Consider the following 21531-nt stretch of genomic DNA (forward strand, 5'->3'; position numbering starts at 1 on the left):
TTAGAAGGTGAAAGCACTAAGTTGGATAAACCCATGAGTGACCCTATATAGCACTGACCCAGATGCAACATAATGGTGTATAGGATACTGTTGGGTTCCTAGCTGGGCTCCAATGACCCTTGGGGAAGATGCAGGGGACAGGGTTTTATTATGGTTTGAATACGAATTGCCCATTAGAACAGAACAAGCAAGATCTGTCCTAGCCAGCAGATTCCACTGAAGGGCCAGGCATTCCTGAAGGGTTAATTGAAAGTAGTTCTCCTTTTGGATGGTGGAAAGGAAATCAGGTGGGGGAAAGAAAGCACTAAGGAGATTAGATGAGTGGCAAGGTGGAACATGAGCTGACATGCAGGTGAGCAGTTTCCTCGGGACTAGAACAAATATAGAGGCTGTGCCATTGGTGAAACAGTTCATGTCTTGTTGGGGTTGGTGATGTGCAACTGTGCTAACAAAAAGATGCTTCTAAGTAAGCTAGGGTGTGAATTAATTGCAGAAAGACTGATGTACAATGTCTGTTTGTGGACATGCTGTTACTTTGTGGAAAGTGGAAGGTAGCTTACCCCCTCTTGCTATAAGGGCAGGAGTGTGCATGCAAACAGTTTCTGCGAATAGTTGACACACTGTAAAGTTTCTACCCTGGTTACCTCATGGCAAATTGTTCACATGGCCATATTCTAGAATGGTCCTACTGTGAAACAGCTCTTGAGTAATGCAGAGTAACTGGAAGAGTAGATGGTAGATTGTTACTAGCTCAACTGTTGCCAATATTTGAGCTTCATTTTTCCCCCTCTCCTTTATTGGCCAGCTGGCCTGTGCTTAATGTATGGTTTTAAATTGTGCTAGAAACTTTTGCATGCATATGGCTTGGGGAATAATGTGAAATACTTTTCATACTAATGCCACAGTAAAAATTCCCCTGTTATGTCCATTGTCTCTTGTTTGATTCCTGTTGTTGTGGGGAGAAATGGGACATAGTACATTCTTTGAAAATAGAGTTGCATCAGTGAAATACCTGACTTCACCAATTTCTCCTTCTTACTGGAACAACCTGTGAGACCCCAAACTTTCAGTTAATGGCTTAAAAGGGGTAACAGTATGCTAGGGATACTACCTTAGAGCAGCAGGCATTTGTGATTATTCACATATCTTTCCTGGGAGGCAATTACTTTAGCTGGTATTAGGATAATACCTCTTCCTGCAGTCTTGTATCCAGGACTCAGAGAAGCGATATTAAAAGGATATGGTCACACAGTTTAATTCTACAACTTGACATAAATTAACATCATAAGTCTCTCTGGGTAGAAAAAAAAAATAATGGGTCCCTAACTGTCATGATGAAAATCAGTCGTTTCGTTCTCCTTTTTTTGACTCGTGAATAAAGAGACTCCTTCAGACAACAGCCGCAAGTCCTAAGGGACTGAATAGCACACATTGGACTCATTCTTTTTATGCTGCCGAATTCTGCAGCACTGGCAGCTAACCTTTAAGCCGTAATTTAAAAGTTACGCTAATCTCCCCAGTGAGGTTAGTGCATATCCCATACAAACAAAATACCGTGGAGTGTCAAGCTCCATTAGAAATTTTGGAAAGGGGAAAATACTGAGTTAAAAAGGGCCAACTCCATAATTAATAAAAAAGGACAAAGGCTAGTGGGAACATTTTTCAAACATGCATCCAAGAAAACTTTGTAATAAAAAGAAGGGGAAATGCTATCATCCTAATGTAGGGGCAGTGTGCTTTTAACAGTAATTTGTTCTTGTTGTAATATGCACACGCTAAACCAGTAGGAATTTGGCCAGTGCTATGACAATTCTGTGGAGGTACTAGTAATCATTATCAGCGGCTCATGAAGGTCTTTTGAGGAATGTTTGATGCTTTCAGTTCTGTTTGCATAGGAACTTCTTTTATTCTGAGAGTATTTTTTGTCAGTGGAATTTGCTGCATACTCAGTAAATAACTCTAAATGTGTCTCCTGGGTTTTGGCCTCCTTTATGGACATGGTAACACTGAAATTAATGAAGGTTCTCAATTTGAGGTATACTAGAAGATCTCGATTTCCTTCTGACTGTCTCCCAAAAAGTTTTTGTTTTTTTTTTGATAAAGGTACTGAAAATAACTTCTGGTTTGTTGCTTTCCAGTGAAGAGATATATCAGGAAAGGTATTCCCAATGAACACCGCGCACTGATCTGGATGGTTGTAAGTGGAGCCCAGGCCAACATGGAACAAAACCCTGGATACTATCATAAACTACTTGAGGGAGAGAAAAATTACAAGCTCTTGGAAGCGATCAGAACAGGTTGTTATAATGTCTATATGTATTAATGATACTTAGTTATTGGTTGTATAAGATGTCACAGTAAACCTGTGTTTCTGTAAATGGTGAGTAGTGGCTTAGTAATATGTAACTGCTGAATTATAGCTCTTTCCAATGGTAAATGGATGAGTAGAAGGAGGGAGGAGTATATTGAACTTTCTTGATTATACTATGCAGTATTTCTGAAACCAGTGATGTCTTCATAGTGGTCAAATGGTTAATGACAGAATTTTTTGAAATTCCATTGGCATAATTCCATTACTTTCTTGTGCACCATCATCCTCAATGTCAGTATAGTTCTAGGACTCGTTCATTAAGATAACAAGTCTAGGAGCTCTTTGCTGGCTGACTGTCTCTTTTTTTTTTTTTTTTCCCCCCCATCCTTCGTGCCCTCTTGCCCTCACTCCTGATCAGGTGCTTTAAATTATGTCCATGCCAGATTTTATTTTATAATTGGGCAGTTACCTAAAACTTTCAAAACAACCCCCAAAACAACAACAACAAAACCTTGTCCTCAGTAAAGTAATTTTGTTTTCAAATATTTGTTCAAAGCCAATTGGTTGCTATAATAACTTGTGGGAGTTTGGGATCACATACCTCAGTTAGACATTTTTGGGAAAATAAGTTTCAGAAAGGAGAGCCAGGCCAGAAATCCTCTGACTCTAGTTCTCCATGCTGAAATGAAAGCAGCAGAGTGGCAGTTTACGAGTGTAGAGGGAACACCAAACATGACTGACTGTCAATCTCACCAGTGGCTTAAAAGAAAACAAACAAACAAACCCAGTCCTCTCCCAGAGGCCAGCTCCTGGACTGTATTTCCTCTGTAATATTTGGCAGTAAAACCAGGGATTGCAGTAAGTGATTATTTGGGAAGGGCATTCTGTGAAATAAAACATTGTAGGTGGACGCGAAAAATATAGTAGGAGGGATGGGGTAACACAAGGGAGTCACAGGGAGCAATAAGAATTCTAGGGATCCAGTGGATGGTGACTTGGGGAGAATAAGATATTGTAAGAGAAAACAGTAAATGGGAGGTCAGAGGAGTTAGAAAATAAAGGGTAGCTCAAGCATTTGAGAGCTGGTAAAAGAAAATATGTACAAATTGAGATGCATGCAACTTGTAGTCAGTAAAACTATTTCTGTTCTGATCTACTTTTTACAAGCATATTTGGTGTTGAATGATTGTCATTTCACTGCAGGGTGATACTTGATTTTATTTGCAGCCATTTGGTATGTTCCAGCTTTGTGCTGAAGATTTGTAATGTTGTGGTAGGTTGTTAAATAAATAAACAAACAACCCAGAATCTTGCTAATACTTGTTTTGGAAAACCTCCCCAAATCTTCTGACAGTTATATCCCATAGATTGGTAAGTGCTAAGGTGTTATAAATAATGCCAATAAAACAGGAAAGAAAAAGCAGAATTCTCCAGTTAATTCTTAATCATTACTGCAACTACAAAGGTTGCTTCTATGGGAAAAAAACAAAAATGTGTTTTATTGTAAAACATTATGCTTTAAACTTCAAAAGTAATAACATCTAATTTGAATTTTAAGACATGCCTATATTGAGAATGTAAAAGGACATAGGTTAAAGAACATGCATCCTGTTTTAATTATTACTGTAATCTTGTAATTAATACTTTAATATTATTTTTTTAACCTCAAAAATCCAAATCCTATTCTGCTTTTTCAGTATAGGAGTATGAAGGGGAGGGAGCACTACATCCACTCTGGATCTGTCCCTGGCTGTACCTGCTTATACCAGATACAGGTTCTGTCCACAAATTGCAAAATAAGAATAATTCAGCCAGCATTCAACTTTTGGATCAACTAGCTTCTTTCTTTTTTTTCATGGTATCTTGGAACATCCTGCTGCATAAAGGATCCACCCACATGGATCAGTTTGCAGTAGCAGAGTCTTTGTATATTAATTCATAATAGTTTAAGGAAACTATTACTTAAGTAATTCAGTGGTCATTTGACTGGAGGTAGTGAATATTTTACCATCAAAATAGAAATACACTTCAAAAGGTTAAAAAGAATATTAGCATTATTCCCTATTTGGGAAATTAGCTAGAGAGAACGCAGTCATAAGAGGGTGAGGAGAATAGTGTTACCAGTACTTCTGGGTTTAGGGTGCATCTTGCAGTGTTTGGTATCTGTCGTAGAGCCCGAACTACTCAGGCCATGGGGATGATAAGAATCAGCACTTTATCATTTTAAGGATGTTTCTAGTCCTCGTGGTTGCAAAACAAACTTGCAAATTTGAGCCATTAAGGTGCAAAACATTAATAGGACACAAAGTAGGAGAACCATAAACTTACTTTACAAACCAACAATGAAGAAATAATGATTTTGAGGATACCACTCATTATTTGGAATACTTTTAAGTAGCAGACTTAGGAGTTATGGGGGAAGAAATAGAATGGCTTTTATTATTTTATTATCTTTGTGTGCAGTGGGGGTATAACTATGGAGATGTGTTAAAAGAGGCTGTATGCTTAGAAGAACTTATAGATAAAATAGACAATCTACAAATGCAGGAATCGGGGAATAAAAGGAGCAACCAAAAGCTGCATGCCTGAGCAGAGCAGCATAGAACTTGTCATGTTAGTTCTCTGACCTTTTTCTGTTGTTAAGCTGTATATCTGGTACAGTTCGATACAAGGAGTTATTTCTGGAAGTGGGAAGAGCCTGGATATTATGATAAGAAGAAAAAGGGTAGGAGAGTTTGATAGAGAGTTGACTACAGGCGTGTTAGACTACCGAAATCCCTGATGTCAGCATAGAAGCCTGTGTAGATATTTTTGTTTTGCTCTGTGTTCTTTTTCTTTAAAACTTTTGTTGCAAAAATAACTTTTTTAGAAGTTTTATTCTCCTCTTAAAAAACTTTTTATCACCTTTATATTACTTGATTCTTTAACTAAATATTCATTACTACCCAAGATATCAAAAATTGTGATGATGACAAAGAAGAAAGAAACACATAAATGGCTCTATTAAATAAAATTGATGCATAGAAGTAACCTCAAGAGGAAAGAAATTATTTAGCTAACTTAGTTCAGTTAGTTGCATGACACTGTCATCTCCTGTTAATAACTCACAATTATTATTTTTTAACTGTAGATGGAGTATTTGCCCCCTCCTAGAATGGCCCTCCTCCTCTTTTTCTCACTCTGTCACATGTTCCTCTGTTAAAGTGGACCTCTGCATAACCACAGGCATGTCCATGTAGAGCTCATTGAAGGATTGGGACTAAGCAGTCAGTATAAAATACCATGCTGTTTCACTTGCTGCCTTTGCCCTATCAAATTTGTCCTAATTCTTATTGTCATGCTGTAATCACTCTTTTTTGAACAATTGATTACTGGATTCCTATCTGAAAATATTTAAAAAAGAATTGAAGTAAATGGAAAGTGGGTTTTCCCCCTCCCACACACTCACCATATGTAAAGTTTTTTAACCTTTTTTCTAAAATGCATGGCACTCTGTCATAGTTAATGGTTCAGGCCTCTTTTAGCAAGAGGAGGAATATTCTGTGCACACTTCTAGGTGTTTTCACCCTGGTTCCTTTCTGAGCTTCTTTGTAACACTGTAAGCTGGCAGCTCAAAGACCTGGCAACCTATGGCTTGCAAACAGAATTTGGGCTGCAGCAGCTCAGGGAATCAGCAGAATGTGCCAGCTAAAGCAGTAGAGGAGGCATCATCAGGTTCCTATTATCTGCCACTGTTCAGTTTTCCTGCTGTGCCAGAGGAGGTGCCCCCAGGGTCCTAGCATCTGTATTTTCTATTCCCAGTGTCTTGTAGTGGCACAAGGTTGCCAACCCCTGGCCTCTTTCATCAGTTAGTAAAATCCAGTACTTCTCAACCTTTTTAGACACAGGACTCCCCCCGATTGGACTTGGGCACCCCTCAGAAAATGCTAGCTCTTTACTTTTCACTCCTTTCTTGACTGGGGCTGGTTTTGTTCACTGTCTTCACTAATGACCTGGAAGATGGCATAGAGTGCACCTTCAGCAAATTTGCAGATGACACCAACTGGGGAAAGTAGCAGATATGCTGGAGGGTAGGGCTAGGATTCAGAGTGACCTAGACAAATTGGAGGATTGGGCCAAAAGGCATCTCATGAGTTTCAACAAGGACAAACACGAAGTCTTGCACTTAGGATGGAACAATCCCATGCACCACTGCAGGCTGGGGGCTGACTGGCTGGGCAGCAGCTCTGCAGAAAAGGACCTGGGGGTTACAATGGACAATAAGATTAATATGAGCCAGGAGTGTGCCCTTGTTGCCAAGAAGGCTAATGGCATACTGAGCTACATTGTTAGGAGTGTTGCCAGTAGGTCAAGGGCAGTAATTATTCTCCTTTATTTAGTACTGATGAGGCCATGTCTGGAGTACTGTGTTCAGTTTTGAGTCTCCCACTACAAAAAAGATGTGGACAAATTGGAGAGAGTCCATCAGAGGGCAACAAAAAGGATGAGGGGGCTGGGGGAAATGAATTATGAGGAAAGACCTGGGGAACTGGGTTTCAGTGTAGAGAAGAGGAGACTAAGAGTAGACTTAATAGCAGCCTTCAACTACCTGAAGCGGGGTCTGAAAGAGGATGGAGCTAGACTGTTCTCAGTGGTGGCAGATGACAGAACAAGGAGCAATGGTCTCAAGTTGCAACAAGGGAAGTTTAGATTAGATATTAGGAAGAATTTGCTCACTAGGAGGGTAGTAAAACACTGGAACAGGCTACCCAGAGAGGTGGTGGACGCTCCATCCTTGGGGGTTTTCAAAACCCGGCTAGACAAAGCCTTGGCTGGGATGATCTAGTTGGGGCTGGTCCTGCTTTGAGCAGGGGTTGGACCAGATGACCTCCTCAGGTTCTTTCCAACCCTAACTTTCTATGATTCTATGACTATGGGAAAATAGTAGAGCATCTCTTCTGTTGCCTAGACATCAGAAAAATCACAACAGGTCAGAACGTTTTTGACCTTACAGATTCCTGTTTGAAACTTCCTGGTTTATCTTGTGAATCGTGTAGGTGTTTTCATACCTAGTATTGTATAGCACCCCATCTTACTCTTAAAAGGATATCAAGGCATCCCAGTGTGCTGTGGCACTCTGGTTGAGAATCACTGCTGTACTCTGAAGTGCCACCCGGCCCTGCCTTCTGCCTGACTTCAGATTAATATGGTTAACTACCTCACTTTGTAATAGTGTAAATGTCCTTTGTCCCAGAATGATGTAATCAGAATGAAGCATTGTTACAAAATATAAGCATATCTGAAAACCCTTCATAAAATCTTAAAATCCAGTGTAAAGTTGTATTTTACCAAGAGAGAATAAAATTAGAGTCAACACTTTAATTTTACAACCTCAGGAAGGCTCCATAATTAAAGATAAGTTTCTTTAGGTCAACTTTTGCTGTGTAAAGTTGTTTTTTTCATCTGTAGAGCTGAAGGGAAGGGCCATAACTGAAATGTTAACTCTAATCTTTCCTGAAACTTCCATACAGTAAATAACGGATGTTGATTGTACTAAAGCTACGCTGCTATTTGTATTGAGAGAAACAAAAGTTTACATTGCTCAGGATTATCTGACTGTCTCACAAGGCAGTTAAGGGCTATTGTTCTTGCTTTTTAGATTCTGGTGGGAGGTGAATGGAAAACATTGCTCTGCCGCTGTCCTTCACTCAAGCTGATTTCATCTCTTTTTAAAAAGAAAAAGTGATGATTAGAGCAATGAATTTGTCCTGTGATTTCCAACAGAAACCATGATTTTCAGAGGTTTTCCTCCTCATAACTGGTCACAACTCAAGTTTTTGTCAGGGAAGTCATAACAAGCTGTTTCCTTTAAACTGGAAGAACAGAAAAGAGCAGGTATCTCCTAGCTTCTAGGACATACAAAAGTTGTGCATAGCTGTGTGCAACACTTGACCTGTTATGCTGATTATTTAAGTATCTTGGGCATAGTTACCTAATTTGAAATTACCATAGAAGTGAGTTTGCTTTTGTTCATAGTGTTTTAATTTAAATCTAGCTGCTGTTACGTCCATATTTTCTAAAGCGACTAGTGATTTTAGGTATTCAACTTAGGACCTTCTAGAATGGCTGGAATTTTTAAAAAGTGGGATACTTATGAAAATTCAAGTAAGCCATTAGAAATTCAAGTGAGTCATTAGTTTGTAAATAAATTGGTTAGAAGTAATATCAGTTTAAAAACCAGTGGGCTAGACATCAATAAAGGTTTGTTAACAAATTGACAACCCTTACTTATAATGTGTGTAGTTAAACAATGTGCATCCTGGCTACAACATCACTCCTACCAAAACTTATACTTATAAATTCATCTGTATTTGTGATCTTCATAAATAATCCTGAGAAGTTTTAAAATTTCACATTTCTCTATTTATGCTACTTGTTAACTGTTTATATGCAGCAAGTTTAAGTAGTAGTAGACTACCCTATTTATTTTTCTATTTAAGCAGTTTATAGATACTTACTGTCTTATGAACTACCAATATGTGACAAGCCCTGTGGTAGAAACACGTGTTAAAAAGATTTCCCTGACCTTTTTTAATTTAAATGGATTTTCCCTCCACCATCGCCTTTAGTATAAGCATATTTTCTAAAAATTAAACTTTGGTCCAAACTTTACTTGATGTTTAAGGAATGTGTGCTTGAAATGCTATATGTGAGATATAACTGGTAACATCTCTCCAACCTATATGACTGGTCAAATAAAAGGTATTGCTACTCTCATTCCCTGGACTGTCATGGCTACAACAGCATTAACTTGAAATAGTGCAATCATAGAAATAATTTAAGGTTGAATTTTTAAAAAGCAAAAATGCAACAAAAGCAAAATAGTGGTGTAGGACTGATCTTTTTACCTAAATGAAATGAAGACCAGTTTGATCCAAGTTAAATTATCTTGTAAGAATCTCTCTTTAGAATTGCAGCTACTGCTTTACTATCACATTAGATAAATTTGGTATACAGTATATTAGTTTAGATTTGTTAGAGATGGTTAGTTAAAATATAGCCAATTTGTTTCTGGGATTTTTCTCATAGATTGGCCTCTATCTTTAGTCCTGCTTGATACTGTAAGACATCCATTCTCTAGAGAGATTAGTCTTTCTAGGAATGGATCCTCCTTGAAGGAAGATGACCATTGAGCCAAAACAGTGCTGAGGTTGTGTTTTGCTAATCTCTTTCATCAAACGCTTGTTCTGTAAACCCATAGTCAGATTTCAGTTGTACCTCTTACAAAGTTAAGATTTATGTGGGTGAGGAGAAATGGGGGTGGAGATGTGACAACCTGCTTTAATGTGGTCCTTTTCTTTCCCCTAGACATGAACAGAACATTTCCAGATAACATACAATTCCGCAAAACTGCTGATCCCTGTTTACAGCAGACACTGTACAATGTGTTAGTAGCATATGGGCACCATAATAAAGCAGTGGGATACTGCCAGGTATGTAATTGTTTAAAATATTGCTTCCTTACATTGGCAAATCATTTCTTTTTTCCAAATTTTAAATAGTAACTTCGTGTGGCAAGGTTGTAGGTGCAGGTTCAAGGTGGATACATGAACTATTGCAAAGGATACCTTACTGGCTCGTTTTATGTTGGTATTTTATGTTAGTTCAGGTAGTAGTGTGCACTTACATACTAACTGAAATCCAGACTTAAAACAGTAGCATTCTTTGCTACGTTATTGTCAAGTATTAAGGCATAAATGCTTTTTTAAGGGTGTACTTGGCATTTACAAGAGAATTACTGGGTTTCATTTGCCTTTTTTTTTTTTTCCTGGACAAGATCTTCTTAAGTACAGGCTATAGGATGATACTATATATATATATATATTATCTAAGTAACCCAAAATGGATGTTTAGGGCTTTATTTTTTTAGTTTTAACTTATGACACTGTAGTAGAAGAAATAAATATGTGAAAGAAATACTGGTACTCCTGACTTAACGTTGTCCCAGTTAACATTGTTTCATTATTATGTCTGATCTATTAGAGAAAATACTTGTTTAAAGTTGTGAAATGTTTGAGTATAACATTGTTTGGCCGCTGCTTACTAGTAGGTAACTACTGTGATGTAACTGGATTCACTTAACATCGTTTTGCTTAAAGTCACATTTTTCAAGAATGTAACTATGACGTTATGCAAGGAGTAGCTATAGAAAGAATTATTGGAATCCAATGCCATAACTTTTAGGTGGTGGTCTGAAAAGGCTCCACAGTTCTTAGTGGTTCCTGTGAAGGATGCAGGATGTTAAATACCTGGTTCATAAAAGCTTGAAGGTAAAACACAAACGGTAACACTTGTTTTGGAGGCCATCTTCCATACTATCTTTGTAGGTGAGAGAGGAACCGTGACTCGCACAAGTGTAAAAATCTGTTCCCTGTTCAGTCATTTTTTAAAGCTCCCCTGCTTCTTCCATATTCTGTATTGCATTATAGCTGTACACTTACATTTGCTTTGTGCTTGTCAAGAAGGGGAATAGTGTAAACTAACCATCCTCAATTATAAGAATATAAGCTATGCTTTTTGAATGACATGCTACTAGAAGAAAACTGATACTGTTTTTTTTTTTAAACCCCTATGTAAGTCACTGTAATCTGATTTACTGTTTGGCTTGATGTGTTTGGCATACCACTGAGATGCTAATTCAGTACATGGTAATTTGAAATGCAGGAGCTGAAAGTCCTTGTTGTTCCAATAAGTAATACTTTATCCAAAGAGACCAAAGTGCATGCAGATATGTTTTGTTGACATCTTCATTATAATAATATAATTATATAATATATAGGTATACATTTTATAATGATATGTATAATATACAAGTATACATTTGATATAGTATAGTTATATTATTATTATTATTATGTTTTGTTGAATTCTTTATTATAATAATATCTGAATGTACTTTTGTACCCATGGCAGAGACAGATTGGTTATAAAAACAAAACATTTTGGGCATCACACTTCAAGACAGATGTGGACAACCTTGAGAGGGTTCAGAGGAGGGACACTCGTATGGTTAGGGACCTGTAGGCAAAACCCTATGAGGAGAGATTAAGGGCACTGGATCTGTTCAGCCTCCACAAAAGAAGGCTGAGAGGTGATCTGGTGGTCACCTACAAATTCATTGGGGGGGGACAGCAAAGAATAGGAGATGCTCTGTTTACCAGGGCACCCATTGGAGTAACTAGGGCTAGACATGCACCTGGCTGGGGTTGTCTGACCCAGGCACTTTTTCCTGCCCAGGGCAGGGGGTTGGACTTGATGATCTGCTAAGGTCCCCTTCCAATCCATACATCTATGAATATATGTATAAATATGAATAAAAATCAAAGGGTCCACTTCTGCGAATGATCTAGGTACTTGTAGCATCAAACCCCAAGTTGGAGCAAAGCAGACAGACAGATGTATGAAGAAATGCATGCAACTTTGAAACTATTCTGTCTCTGCACAGAAATACCATTCTATTTCTCCTGGTCAATTCTGGTATGATGGAGGTTTTACTCATCAAACTCCATCTATGTGTTTGAATGTTGCATTATGTACATGTATAATCTGGAGAATGAAACAAATAAGTAAAGAAGGGAGCAAAAAATTCCTTTTTGCCCCTTTCCTGTTGCCAAAAAAGAGAGTGCTGTTCATTGTAGGTGTATAAATAGGGCATAACCAAAGGCTGTAGCTTGCTGTGAAATACTCATCTGAAATAAGTGTATACTTTGGAAAAAATCCTCTATTGTGCTAATGAAGTACTGCATCAAGACAAATGGCCATAGGAAAAATGCATGCAATTTTTGGTGTAAATTTAGTGTTTTATAGTGTTTACTAAAAATAGGCCCTTTAAAGAAAAGCTTTCATAATGCTTGTGTGTTTGTGATGCTTACTAGTTACCATTAAGCTTGCTGGCCCAAGAGTTAGTCTGACCCTGCATTGCCTTCTATACTGTTATTGTGGGGAATGCTTGCACTGGTGCATACGGCAAGTGGGATTCTTGGTTCCATTAATATTTTCTGTAGAGTAGTCTTTTGTGCCTGCCACATCAAGTGCCAAATACTCTCCTGTCACCATGGATGCAGTTATCAAGCTAACGGGCCTCAGGGAGCAGAATAGCTGTCTTCACAAGCAGAAGGGCAAGCGCAAGACGGATCCAGGCAACTTCAGCAGCTTCTAAAAGTTTAAAATCAAAGCCTGTTGAAATCAAGAAACTGGATTCCAACTCAGGAACTTTTGGTTTCCAAAATCCTCACAGTATTTTAGTTTTGGCAGTGCTCTTCTTGCTTGTACTGTAACTGGCACTACTTAGAGTGCAAATGTTTTGCCTGTCACCATAGATAACAGTGGAGGAGAGGTGAGTTCAGGGGGAAAGAGGGCCAGGAGAAGACAAAAGAAAAGGATGAAACTTGAGAGTATTCCGAAGACCAGAGTCAAACATGCGTGACCTGACACCTGCCTTCATAGCCCACAAATACCGGAAGACATTTTTATGTTTGCTTTTTTAATATTGTAATCATGTACATCAGAGATGGCCCCTGTGCACCCTCCTTCACATATGCTATTTAGATTCCATCTTGTTTATTTTGAGAAAAATAGGCTTTAAAAAAAATCCTGTGACTTTGGAAACCAATAGGGCACAGAATGGTCTGTGTGAGTGAGTGTTCGAGGTCACTTAATAGTCTCTAAGAAAAGGGTTGTTTTTTAAAGTAAAAAGTAGTCTATAAAGTGTTTTAATTTCTTCATGTTTATTTATAATTTATTTCTGTGTGGGTTTGGTGAATAATTTAATGTTTAATTTTCATTCTGTAGTAGCAGCCTAATCAGTCCGTAGAATTTTATTCATTAGATTTACTCTGTACTATCCATATTGTGAATTGTAATAATCTAGCCTGTTGTAGCTTTCAAGGAACATGCTGGCAACATTTTTTCTCTACTTTTGTTATTTTTGTTTGCTAAGTACTTTGACATTCACGTATGATATCATGAAATGAGACTAAAAACTGGAAGTAGGTGGAGAAGTCATAGAAGCTTTTTTTTATTTCAGGGCATGAATTTCGTAGCTGGATACTTGATTCTTATTACAAAGAATGAAGAGGAGTCCTTCTGGTTGTTAGATGCTCTCATTGGAAGAATATTACCTGGTATGCAAAAGGTTCTTATTTTGTTTTCTGAATGTTAGTGTTTGGTGTTTTTATTCCCCCTTAGCCTTCATCTTCAGTTTTAGAAATTTGTGGTGATCATATTATGCTGGTTGACTCCTTTCTAATGGCCTAATTCTGCCTAAATTTCAATTGGGGAGGTACAGGATGTAAGTCAGGATAGAATTGGTCCCTTTTAATTAAATTAAGACTCCCCTCTTCGGGCAGGAAAGCAGCACGAAATTGAAATCTGGTTAGACGGTATAAAACTGTGTTGATTTGCTGTGTGGTTCTTGCTTTTCACTTATTCCTACCCTGGCATATTACTCCAATACATCAGTGTTGTATTGGAGGTCAGGGCTGAAGAGAATATCTGGGACTTTGCAGTTTCCCCTTTGCCCCTTCATTTGAAGAAATGAAGTGATTGGTCTCAATGTGAAGGAAAGCATGAATTTTGTTGCTACGTGAGCATTGTGATAGCAGGTACATAACATACTAGCTTTTGATGGACTGAAACGTGGCAGCATTTGTTGGGAAAGGACTACAGTAAGTGTTGTGTTTGGATAGAGATGGTTAAGTTGGTATATTTCTGGCTTCTTCCACGCTGTGACAGAAAAATAGTTTTGGGATTCCATTCTTATGTGGCTAAAAAAAAAAAAAAAAAAAAAAGCGTATGCCCCTGCTGGAAGTATCAGTGTTTCCCATGATATTTCTGTTTTAAAGTTTTGAATGGGTTAGTTTTTATCCGGGATACTGTGGGGAGGCTGGGATAGATTCATAGGTCTCTGAGATTCAGAAGACTCTGGATCAGTCTTTGATGTAATTTCTTTTCATTGGGACCCTGTAAAGCCTCGTGCTCATATCCACCAGGATCCTCCAAAACCTTGAAAATATCTAAATAAGAAAATACCTAAATCAGGAAAAGATCAACACCAAAAAGCCCCAAAAAACATCGGATTGGACACCTCACAGTGGATGAAACCCTAATCTTGACCGCTACATTGACTGCTTCAGGAAAAGAATGAACAATGAAATAATTAGCAACACATGCCACCATAACAACCTCTCTCTACCAGAGAAAAAGGCCATAGAATCTCTAAGATCTAACCACCAAATAGTAATAAAACCAGCAGATAAAGGAGGAGCCATAGTCATCCTAAACCGTGAAGACTACATAAAGGAACCCAACAGACAGCTCTCTGACACCACCTACTACAAAGAACTACAAGAAGATCCTACTCCCCTTTTCACCAAAAAAACTCAACAATACCATCAAAACATTTCTATCAAGACTACAAGAAAAACTACAGACCTTAATCCCCCCATTACCTAACCTGGGAACTTTTTACATGCTCCCTAAAATCCACAAACAAGGGAACCCTGGCAGACCTATCATACCCAACCATGGGACCCTAACTGAGGAAATATCAGGTTTCGTTGAATCAATCCTAAAGCTGCTTGTCACCCACAGAGCAAGTTTTGTACAAGACACTACAGACTTTCTACGGAAACTTAAAAACATAGACCACCTTCCCAGCAACACACTCCTAGCCACCATGGATGTTACCAGCCTATACACCAACATCCCACACCAGGATGGCATCCAAGCCTGCCTTACATATCTACAGGAACAAGATTACAACTCAGAATACAGACCCAAGATATTACTGACTTTATATACTTCATCCTCACACACAACAATTTCACTTTTAATAATCAACACTTCCTCCAGATGATGGGAACAGCTGTGGGCACTAAAATGGCCCCATAGTATGCCAACCTTTTTATGAGCCACCTGGAAGAAGACTTCCTCAAGAACTGCACCATCAAACCCTTGCTATACTTAAGATATATCGATGACATCTTCATCATTTGGACTGAAAACCTACAATCTCTGATTGAGTTCCATCAGAAATTCAACAGTCACCATCCCTCCATCCAACTTTCTCTAGAATACTCCAGCACCAGCATCTCCTTTTTAGACACGATAATCAGTATCCAGAATGATAAAATACAGACCACGTTATACAAGAAACCCACAGACCAACATACATATCTGCACAGAACCAGCAATCACCCTAAACACACCAAAAAAGCTGTGATATACAGCCAAGCCCTCAGATACCACCGCATTTGCACTGAAGAGAACAACTGGGATTGCCACCTCACCAATTTTAAAAAGGCTTTCACCCAACAAGGACACTCGTTCAGAAAGATAGAGTGAACGTTTGAAAGAGCCACCTGGATATCACGTGAAGAACTGCTGCAGTACAGAAGAAAACCCCCCACAAATTGCACACCGCTGGTTATGACATATCACCCCTTCCTTGAACCTGTATGGAAAATCCTCAAACAATTGCAACCCATACTAGAAAGAGGCCCTATTCTTAAAAAGATCTTCCCAGAGCCACCCATCCTAGCCTTTAAACAAGCACTGAACCTTGCTAACCTCATCACCAGAAGCACATTTCCTCAATCCCAGAACACACAGAACGGATCCAGACCGTGCCATGACAAGAAATGCAAAACCTGCCAACACATCTCCACCACCCCCACTATTACTACACCCCACAACAGAGCCATCAACATCCCAGGATCTTACAGCTGCACCTCCAGAAATGTAATATACCTCATCCAATGCACCAAATGCCCTGATGGAAAATACGTAGGAGAGACCAAACAACAACTGCGCACCAGAATGAACGCACACTGGAAATCTATCAAAGACAGAAATACCCAGTTACCTGTGGGGGCACATTTCTCACAAGAAAACCACTCTCTCTCCAATCTCTCAGTCCTGATCCTCCAAGGAAACCTACAAAACACTTCCCAGAGACAAGCCTATGAACTTCACTTCATCAACCTCCTGGATACTAAAAATCATGGACTAAATATAGACATTGGATTTCTGACACATTATAACCTGCCTGACATCTGACTCCCCAGGTATCTCTCCACTTTCATCCCCCTTCTCTCTCTCTCCCTCCCCCCCCCCGGCCTGTGTCTCACCCATTGACTCCTCAATCTACATTTTCACTGACTTACCTGTCTTGTATGCATACCAGCCCAGCCACTGGCTTCTTTACTTTTCATTCCATCCAGGAAGAGCACACACCAACTGCTGAAACTTCCTTAGCCTGACGAAGGGTTTTTGAACTTGAAAGCTTGCTTAATAACTATTCTCCAACCATTTGGGTTGGTCTAATAAAAGATATCAGATTCACCCAAGGAACCTTGTCTGCCTAAATAAGAAAAGGCACTCATTTCATTTTCCTAGTCATTATTTACATTGATTATTTTTTATCTAATGCTAGTAGCAGCACTGATTTTTATAGAAACTCATACTATGAAAGACAGCATGGCAGATCTCCTTAAATACAGTATTTAAGGAAATATATATTCAGACATGGGTGTATACTCTCTGAGATCTTACTATGAGCCTTTTCTTGTCTTTTTAGTATCTTTTGTATTAACATGGGACTTTCTGCGAAGAGTGTTTGTCATTGGTGAAACTTCTTTTTGTGACCTCCAAGATGGTTGTTTTGCACTACACTGGTGTGTGCCCCATTTTGAGGGAGTTTGCATAATGAGCAGAATAACTGGGATAGCTGTACCAAAGTATGATAAGTGTCTTAGAGCTTTTCTGTGGAAACATGATTATTCCCCCTCAGTTGATTTGGAATATGCATTGCTTCAATTCATTGTCAAAGAAGTAAAGAAACATCACGTGTATTTCAGGACTAGTGCTGGCCGCCATGGTTTGAAGTGAGTGCGTGCCAGTGTGGTTGCATCTTACTGGCTGTCAGCTCTTGATGGCTCAGTCAGCTGGCACATCTCTTTTCATACATTGGGTGAGACTGCCCTCTCCATAATGTTATATAATCCCTTTCAAACACTGATCACACTGCATCTTAAAACTATATTAGAAATAATCTTAGGGTGAAGTTACATGTTACACTTAAGCTGTATTAAATCTGTGGAATGCTAAGCAATGTTAAAGTTAGAATGTGCTGTGAGCAGTCACACGTTAAGGGTTAATACCATTGCTTGCACAGAAAGCTGGCAAGCAGGGGATTGGCTAGGAGCTAGGGCTGTATGCCTGTTCTGGGCAGGGATGGGAGGGCTGGGAGCAGTGCATCCTGGGATGCTGGAGGACAGTAAATTGCTCATTTTAGCTCTGTGGAGCAGAATGCAGTTACCCTAACACAAGCTAGGTAGGACAGTCCAGAGTTAACCCTTGTCTGAAGTGGTATAACTTTGAGATGATCAGAGGGCACTTAGCACGAGTTGCAGAAGCTCATATTTTAAGTGCCCTTAGTATGGCCTAAGTGTAATGTGTAACTTCACTCTTACTTAGAAATTGTTCTAGGATCTAATTTTTTTGATGGTTAGAAAGTCTCTAATTTATACATAGCCATTTTATACTAATTTGTGCTTGTATCAATATCTTTTATCTTAAACACCTGAGAAAAAGAAGAAAAGAATTGATATATCCCCATGTGTGTTTGGGGGGACCACTCCCACTCAGTCTTTATTTTGCTAGACTAAACAAACTGAATTCTTTTAGTTTCCACTGGTATGATTCCCCTGACCATCCTAGTAGCTCATTTCTGCATCAGTTCCTGATTTGAATTAATTTGTCTTGATTTGTAGGTGACCAGAACTGTATATTGCTCTCTGTGAGGTCTCACTAGTGCCTTGTACAAATGGATTCATGTTTACCTGTTCCCACTGGAAAGTACTTTTCCTGATGCATCCAAGGATTATGTTTGCCTTTTTTGCTGGCTGCATCACATGGGAGGCTCATAGTCATCCTGTGACTGATTTATATACCCAGGTCTACATCCTCTGTCACTTCCATCTGATGAGCAGGGATCCTTGTTTTCTCTGATTTAAAAAAATCTCCATTTTTTAAATTAAAAAAAGTAACCCCAAATCCACTTTTTTCCGTGATTAAAATTTTAATCATGGAAAAAAGTGGATTTGGGGTTACTTATCCGAATATTGGGGATTTATTTTTTTTTTAATTGGAGAAAACCAGGATCCCTGCTGATGAGTTACCAACTTATTGACAGGAGTTTCTGCTGTATGTCCCCAAATACATGACCTTTCCCTTTCTGCTATTGGATTTCATCCTGTTTCTACTATTCCAGTACTCAAGGTCATTCATTTCTTATTGCATATCATTCTCATCCTCCTTTGTATTGGTGACATTCCCCAATTTTGTCATCAAGCAAGTGTCAGTTGTATCTTCCAATTTTTGTGTTGATTAAGCAAGATCAGTCCCATGACTGATCTATGAGAACTCAGCTAGTCACCTTCCTTCATCCTGGTAGTTCCCTTTTTCAATATTAGCTTCTTCCTGTTTGCTCATCAGCAATTAAAAATTAGGGCTGTGTGAGGCTTTCAACAGAGCTTCGGATCCAGAGAAGCTTTGGACACTTCAGGGTCTGAAGCAGCATGTCCAGGTGGAAACACTGGCCTCGTTTGGCTTTCCGAAACGGTTCAGAGCTTCCGAAGCGCCTCTGAGCTGCCTCGGAGATCCGGCCATAGGGTAAAATGGGGAAACAATAAAATATCTGTAACTTTGTTGTGTTTTGTCCAATTTAGATGAATTCTGCAGGGATGGTAGAATCTGCAGAGAACATGAATCCTGACAAGTTTCAATAAGATCAGTGCAGAGGTTTGGGAGAAACAGCACCCCAAATCTTTTAAAGCAAAACTCCTGTCACATCTATGTATTACAACCTAGGGGGGTGAAAACTGCAGAAGTGGTAGCCTGTGCTGAGGCCACAAAGCCTGCCAAGTTTCAAGGAGATCGGTGCAGGGGTTTGGGGGAACTGCACCCCAAATTCTTTAAAGCAAAACTCCTGTCACGTCTATGTGTTACAACACAGAGGGGTGAATACTGCAGGGCTGGTAGCTCTTACTGAGGCCACAAAGCCTGTCAAGTTTCAAGAAGTTTGGTGTAGGGGTTTGGGGGGGAACTGCCCCTCAAGCTGTGGACAAGCAAAACTCGTGACATGGGTGACACTGCGTGTGTTAAGGCACAGCGGGGTGACAGCTGCAGGGATGGTGGCCCCTGCTGCAGCCATGATGCCTGCTAGCTGTCGAGGAGATCAGTGCAGGGGGGTTCTGGGACCCTGTGCCCCTAGCTGCTGACAGACAAAACTGGTGCCATGGGTGCTTGTGGGACTGACTGTGTTGGTCTTGGGGCGTGGCAGACACTACTGCAGGCCTGGCTGCTAAGCTACTGTGTTACCAGTTACCAATCAATCATAATTCACTCAGGGGCCAGCGCTAATGTAGCCAGTTAATTGCCATCAATTAGCACCTACAAAACCAGGCTAAGGAGAAGAAAGAATTGATACAGACAATCAACTGCTCCAGAGACAGTCAGTCCCACAAGCACCCATGGCACCAGTTTTGTCCATCAGCAGCTAGGGGTGCAGGGCCCCAGAACCCCCCTGCACCGCTCTCCTTGACAGCTGGCAGCTGTCGTGGCTGCAGCAGGGGTCACCATCCCTGCAGCTGTCACCCCGCTGTGCCTTAACACACACAGGGTCACCCATGTCACGAGTTTTGCTTGTCCAGAGCTTGAGGGGCAGTTCCCCCCCCCCCCCCCCCCCCCCCAAACTGCTGCACCGATCTTCTTGAAACTTGGCAGGCTCTGTGGCCTCTCAGGGGCCACCAACGCTGCAGTTTTCACCCTCCCTCCCCCACCCCCCGTGGTGTAACACACAGCTGTGACATGAGTTTGGCTTTCAAGGATTTGGGGTACAGTTCCCCCAAACCCCTTCACCGATTTTCTTGAAACTTGGCAGGTTTCATGCTCTCAGGAGAGGCTACCATCCTTGCAGGTTTTGTCAAAATGAGACAAAAAAACAATAAAGTTATAGATATTTCATTGATTTTTGTTTTCCCCCCCCATTAAACCCTATGGCTGGTTTATATCACAGAAAATGTGATATAAGGCACCAGTAGCTTCAGTGAGCTGAACTGCTGCTAGTTAAAGGCAAGGGCCTGAAATTTCTAGACATCTGATTGCATTTGCTTCTTGTTTTCCTAAAGATACCATCTTTCTTTCTGAAGCTATGAAACAGTCATAGCAGGCTTGGTTATTGGGTGAGTGAGGATATGAGATGAAGCATAGTGTTTGGCATGTATGCCTAACCCGAGTAACTGGATAATTTGCTTCTCCATGACCTGTGTTTTCCTTGCCTCTCTTCTTCCTAGCGTCATAATGTCCTTTCAGGTCCGTCACCTAGATGACAAACACTTCAAGGGAGTTGTCAGCTATGAAGCACTGGGCAATCTTGTAGATATGATAAAATAATAATCATGTCTGGCTCACTTCTTTTGGAACTGCAGTTAATACACTCTTACTTCCTCCTTTTTAGTAAATTTGTTTTACTGTTTGGACAGTGAATTCTGAAATCCCTACACCTGGGATAAGTGTGTTTTAAAATCTGTTTCTGGAGAGGGAAGTAGAATCTTCTATGGGAAGTGGAGCATCTCATTAAGCTGGATAGGAAAAACACTTGGGAAAGGTTAGACTGAATTCAGCTGTTGGAGAACCTGTAGGACAGCATACATAAGATTTCACTACAAGTTAAACCAGCTTTGTGGCTATCGCCACAGGCACAGAACCTGCAAATCATGAACTGTTGGGTTGCTGCATGTGCCCATTGCATTCAGCTCCATGACTATCTGTTGGCAGAGTTGTCTCTCTCCTCTTTGGAGAATTGATTCTACATATGAGATGACAGTAATTCTGATTAGCTCTCTTAAATGTGCTCCCATCCAGGGAGACAGACATGTTTAGCCAGATAATCTGGATTTCAAGATACAAGTACCTGGTATATTTTACTATTGGCCTTCAGCTGCCAGCATTTAAAGAAATCTTTTTCATTTTTTTCTTTTTTTTTTAACATTAGAAGCCAGTTATTTTTATCTAAGAGTTAAACATGTTTGTGTCATGTTAAAGTGAAGGTGGAATCTGGGGGTTCATGTGAATATATTTGGAAACTCTGATCATCCTGAAATGCTTATTACTTCTAA

General features: G+C 39.7%; 1 protein-coding gene across 5 annotated transcripts in view; it reads left to right on the forward strand.

Moving 5' to 3' along the window:
• GRTP1 (growth hormone regulated TBC protein 1) overlaps positions 1–21531 on the forward strand; it is a 78219-nt gene that overhangs the window by 33692 nt on the left and 22996 nt on the right. For all 5 annotated transcript variants that reach the window (XM_019484971.2, XM_059721056.1, XM_019484972.2 and 2 more), the window contains 3 exons: positions 2139–2297; positions 9659–9783; positions 13377–13473. In XM_019484971.2, coding sequence (XP_019340516.1) covers positions 2139–2297; positions 9659–9783; positions 13377–13473 — 381 coding nt within the window. The remainder of the gene's footprint in view (positions 1–2138; positions 2298–9658; positions 9784–13376; positions 13474–21531) is intronic.

The sequence above is a fragment of the Alligator mississippiensis genome, chromosome 1 (genome assembly GCF_030867095.1).
Source record: "Alligator mississippiensis isolate rAllMis1 chromosome 1, rAllMis1, whole genome shotgun sequence".
NCBI lineage: Eukaryota > Metazoa > Chordata > Crocodylia > Alligatoridae > Alligator > Alligator mississippiensis.